Here is a 5,403-nt window from a genome sequence, read left to right as displayed (position 1 = left end):
CCGGCCCTGCCCCCTGGTTGAACTCTGGTTGAACTCCCTGTCCAGGGGATAATTTGCCTATTACCCTTTTATTATATAGGATGTATTACATAATATTATACATATACATATATAAAGTCAAATAATGGAAACTATTACTCTATAATCCCATTACCCAGAAACAGACAATGGCAATATTTTAGAACATGTCAACGCATCCTATTCTCCCCACCCATCTGCACAAACATACTACACAAATCGGACCTGGGAGTGTCAGTTTAGTCCAACTGCCCTCAATCAGTTCAGAGCAAGTGACATCCAATTTAAGCATCAGATTGCACCAAAGTGTTATCTGGATATTTACTGCATCTCCCAAATTCACACAGCCACCATTTTTCAGCGATCTCAGCACTGTCTCCAAGTCTCCACCTTCTGAGGTCCAAATCAACGGTGCTGCCTGAGCACAACACCCAGCAATGAAACCATTGATCCAAATGTGTCTGTTACAGCTCAGAGGGGCCAGTCTCAGGAAAGGAGCAGAGAAGGAAAGAAACCCTGAGTGAAATATCCGAGTGGAGGATAGATCATCCCAACAAAAGCAGGGTGAGGGAATTTCCTGCTTTCAGTTTCATTTTCCCCGTTTGACCAGAGGTGCCTGGTAAACAGAGCCGACTTGAGTAAATAATGTGTGGATTGTGGCAGAACCTTGGCATTCTCAGGAAGGCTCAGGACTCAAGGGCCCTGGGATGCCTCTTGCTGCCTCTCCTTTCTCTCCCAAAGTCCCACACCCTTTTCACCTCCAAATCCCCAAAGCCCAGGGAATCCTTCAAAGAAAAGAACTTCTCAGTCTTTTCCAGCTCTCCCCCTCCTGCTCATCTTACCTTCTAAACTCCGACGCCGCCTCTGTTACTTCCTGTCAGCACCTAATCTTAAATACTGCTGCCAGCAGAAAAAAATTCCTCTGGTCACAGTCACTGAGCCAGGGGGGTGGAGCCAAGAAAGGAGTGAGCAGGGAGCGAAGGGAGGGTAATCTGGCACACAGGCACTCCCTCTGGAAGGCGTAGCCTGTGCAGCCAGGGCTTTTATACCCTCTAGAGCAGTGGTTCTCAACCTTCCTAATGCTGCGACCCTTTAATACAGTTCATGTTGTGGTGACCCCCAATTTCATTGTTACAAATTGAACATAATTAAAGCATAGTGATTAATCACAAAAAAACAATATGTAATTATATGTGTTTTCCGATGGTCTTAGGCGACCCCTGTGAAAGGGTCGTTCGACCCCCAAAGGGGTCACGACCCACAGGTTGAGAACTGCTACTCTAGAGAAAAGTGGTAGCTCTTCTCTGGAGGCCGGTGACCAATTTGATGTCCAAGATCATGCTGCTCACCTCTCAGCCTTTCAGGTCACAGCCTCCAGCTTGATCCTTACCACCTTACTCCAAATCCCCTATCTTCTTGAGGGAAATGAGTGGAAAATAAACATTTATTGAGCACTGACTTGGGGGCCTGCCACTCATTGCTTCACTGTCCCAGTTACTCCCTAACCGTCCTGCTGATGATGGAACTGGGACTCAGAGAAGCTAATGTAAGCCCAGAGTCCAAGCTCCCTCACCCACCTGGGCACCCATATTATTGTAAATTCTACTCTCACTCAGGCCAGCTGCCCTGGGCACGTTTCCTCCCTCTGGAGATTTCATTTCCTCATCTGTGTGATGGGTAGTCCTACTTAACCTCACGGAGCTGCTCTAAGGACTAAATGAGACCAGGGATCCCCCACAATGTTTGTTCCCTTCTTCTTTTCCCAGGCTCTTACATTCAGAATCCCTCAGGCATCACCCACAGAATCCATCGCCTCTTAGATCTGGGCTTAGCGTGTGATTCCTGGGGTTTTCTACCTAATGTACCTGAAGTCTGGTCACTTTACTCAGGCTGACAGCAGGGGAGCAATAAAAGTGAACATAAGGTCCAGATCCGTATAGAAACAGACAATTCAACATAGGGAAGAATGTTTTTTAAAAAATAGTGGTAATGAGAGAAAGAATTAGAGATCCATAGGTGAGAAAGGAGAACAGATTTGGATCCTTGCAAACCTCCCCCCAAAGTTCTCAAGCCCCACTCACCCATTATTCCCTCAGCCCTGGAGTGGAGCAGTCACACATACAGAGTGGCTTCTCCTAGCTCAGTGGTCGGCAAACCGCGGCTCGTGAGCCACATGCGGCTCTTTGGTCCCTTGAGTGTGGCTCTTCCACAAAATATCACGTGCGGGCACGCACATACAGGGAACGTTGTGGAGTGAAAGAAGATGTAGTGTCGAGGATTGAGAAAGGTATGTTGAGATGGTTTGGACATATAGAGAGGATGAACAAAAGGAGATAGACGAAACAAGTATACAAGACAAGTGTGGATGGGAAAGCTGGAAGGGGTCGACCTCAGCGAACGTACCTCAATCAGATTGAGGACGTTTTTGGCAAAGGCCAGCTTAGGAGCACCCTAATTAAGTTAATAACAATGTACCTACCTATATAGTTTAAGTTTAAAAAATTTGGCTCTCAAAAGAAATGTCAATCGTTGTACTGTTGATATTTGGCTCTGCTGACTAATGAGTTTGCCGACTACTGCTCTAGCTCATCGCAGAGACGTCAGTGAAATGACTCCAGAATACGACTTTGAAGGTGTATGAACTTATAAGATACTCATGAAGCGGGAAATGGGCAAAAGTAAAAATGATTACCTCCTGATAATGTCTAGCTACTGGACCAAGGGGAGCAGCCCTTGTGCTGGTACAGGCAGAACTGGTCATGGCTGTGCTGTCTCTATTCAGAGGACAAAGTCACATGGGCTCTGAAATGACAGCAGGCTAAGCCGAGTCCCACCAACATGACCTAACAGCCCAACACAAGTTGGGTCCACCATGATGGATGGGCTCCACCCTTAGTCCCTGTCGCCCTCTCTTCCCTTCCACCAGTTCCCAGCCAAACATGGGTCTTTCATCACCTGTGACAGGGAAGCTCATCCCTCTGTCCTTGTGGGACTGGCGGAGGCCAGTTCCTCCACAGGACTCTCTCGCCCCACGTCCCCTGACCACACACACAGCCCATGGAGACAGGATCTCACGTTGGGGTTTTATTTTTATTTTACAAGAATATAACATGCTGCAACAGGAAACACGGGGATTGAGTACATCATCTGTATCTCGGAAACCAGCTCCAGTTGTCAACAATAAATAAATATTTCAATAGTGAGGAGTCCCTGACCGGTGCCAAGAGGTTCCCAGCACGTCCCGAGGTAGAGCCTGGTGGCGGGAGGGACACAGGCTGCCAGGTCCTGCTGAGATTCTTGGGTCGAGGCAGACTATAGTCACAATAATATAGTCACAATAATAAATAACAATAGCAATCACACCCACAGACAGTAACAAAAAATAACATGCTCTGGCAGTCGTCATAGAACCAGCAAGACGTTATAACTTAAATAATTGTCTCCTGGAGGAGCTCACAGTGCAGCGAGAACAGGGCTGATTCCCAGGCACAGGGGGCCGCCTGGTCCATCACCTCCCAGCCTGGCCTCCTGTGCAGGCCCCACCTCAGCAGGTTTGTTCAGCGATGCCCTGAGGTGACAGACAGGTTCCGATTTTCCCAGTCCTGCTCTTCCACGCAGCCTCTCTCTGTAACTCCACTCCCAGCTCCTGGGATCTGTCCAAGGGTCATCGTGGTCCCTCAACATTGTGGTAAGTGCCCCTCACACCCACGGGAAGGAGACAGAGGCTCCCCCACTTCCAGCGTGGGTGCCTCTTTTCCCCTGTTCTCATCCTCACACAAAAATATTGGCTTGACTTAAACAGAACTTTCAGGAACAGTCAAGAGATTTCTATCTTAGGGTCCTTTTCTCCCTCCCTGCACACAGCTGGGCATGAGAGCCGACTAGCCACTCCCCGAGAGGGGCCACCCCTTCCTCCTCGAGGGCGTGGCTTCAAGGGTGGAACCGAGCTGAGGGGGCGTATCCCAGCAAGAGGCCCTGCTCACCTGTGCACCCTGCTGCAAACACAAGGTCAGGGACCACCTGCAAGGTCACCGAGAGCACCAAGGTTCATTTCCCATGAGCAAGATGGCGCTGCAAACACAAGGTCAGGGACCACCTGCAAGGTCACCTCTCGGTTCATTTCCCATGAGCAAGATGGCTTCTCTTGGGGGCTCTCCGCTGACTTGGAAGTGGGCCCAAAGGCCAGTGTTTGAGGTATAAAAATCTCCCTTGGGGCCAGCGTCACGCTGGTCCCCTGGCCTTGAAAAGACTGTGAGGCTGGACACGGGAGTGTTAAGAAGTACAAGCTAAAGGGCCCTTAGGCGGCCGAGGCAGGTGGGGCGGATGGAACGGGAAGGGTCCGCATCCAGGGCTCCCTCCTGTGCCCAGGACAGCCTGGGAATGAGGCACACAGGCTGTGACCGGTCCACTGTGCCACAGGCAGAGCAGCTGACCTGGCTGATTTCCCTCCCATTTTTGAGTTTCCCTTTATTTACATTTCCCAAACCCCCCTGGACTCTTTCCTGCCCCGTTGAGAATGACAAGAGCCCGTGATACCTCCTGCACCACCATCCTTTTCCCCAGAGAGCACCACACCGCCGTGACCTTCAGCCCTCGTCCGAAAGCCCTGGGAGTGGGGACGACCCTCTCATGCATGAAGTTCAGTCCCACCGTTTCTGGAGGAGAGGCTGTTGCTTCCAAAAACAAACAAAAACCACACAGCTTTGTCCTTCACTGTCCTCTTGTTTGCTTTGCAGAACCTGCCTCCCACACAGGGGCAGCTGCCTCAGGGCTGGGTGACTCAACCTCTCTTCCCGGCTGGCTCCTCGCTGCCACGAGGCTCAGGTGTGTGAGGGCTCGGCTGAGCTGCAGCTGGACGGAGAGGCGTTGGTGGCCGAGGCCTGGGCAGCCAGGTCCTGGTAAGCGGGTGACTTCAGGAAGCGCGGATAGGAGTCCTTCTCCATCAGGGTGCGTGTCTTCCCCTGAGCCACATCGAAGCACGTGGCCGTGGCAGCCTGCAGGTTGGTCCTGGTCAGCTCTCTGGTCTCGTGGTCTATGTTCACCTGTGGGAAGGAGGGCAAGCGCACGGCTGAGTGGGGGTTGCGGGGCACGGTGAAGGGTCCAGCAGGCAGAGGGAGGGAGGACTGGCAGCTGGGGCAGTGGAAGGAGCCCTGGATTCTGAACCAGGAACCCGGGTCTCCAGAGTCCATTATTAAGTGGCTTTCAACTCTGGGCCTGTCCCCACATCTGATCCAGTGTCTGCCCTCCAATCTCTCAGAATCCTCAAGCATGTGTTAAGACTGTCCACAGATGCAACCCCTTTTCACCCCTTGCTCTCTACCAACCACTCCTAGGTTAGTGCCAGAGCCTGCTAGAGGGTCCTCCCCCACCCCTCCCTCTCTCCTC

General features: G+C 51.3%; 1 protein-coding gene and 1 long non-coding RNA gene across 3 annotated transcripts in view; one reads left to right on the top strand and one right to left on the bottom strand.

Annotated features, from left to right (window-relative positions):
* Positions 1-3,093: 3,093 nt before the first annotated feature.
* LOC106723716 lies at positions 3,094-4,694 on the top strand. The gene is made up of 2 exons (XR_001359432.1): positions 3,094-4,026; positions 4,103-4,694. It is a non-coding gene; the product is annotated as an uncharacterized LOC106723716 (long non-coding RNA).
* The window catches only part of RGS16 (regulator of G-protein signaling 16), a 4,893-nt gene continuing 3,623 nt past the window's right edge, over positions 4,134-5,403 (bottom strand). Inside the window, exon 5 of one of the 2 annotated variants that reach the window (XM_005880218.2) lies at positions 4,134-5,060. In XM_005880218.2, coding sequence (XP_005880280.1) covers positions 4,839-5,060 — 222 coding nt within the window. In that variant the 3' untranslated portion in view covers positions 4,134-4,838. The remainder of the gene's footprint in view (positions 5,061-5,403) is intronic. The other variant, XM_005880217.2, reaches the window with a different exon arrangement.

The sequence above is a fragment of the Myotis brandtii genome, unplaced genomic scaffold, assembly GCF_000412655.1.
Source record: "Myotis brandtii unplaced genomic scaffold, ASM41265v1 scaffold630, whole genome shotgun sequence".
NCBI classification, from domain to species: Eukaryota; Metazoa; Chordata; class Mammalia; order Chiroptera; family Vespertilionidae; genus Myotis; species Myotis brandtii.
This window is presented reverse-complemented; position numbering and strand designations above follow the sequence as displayed.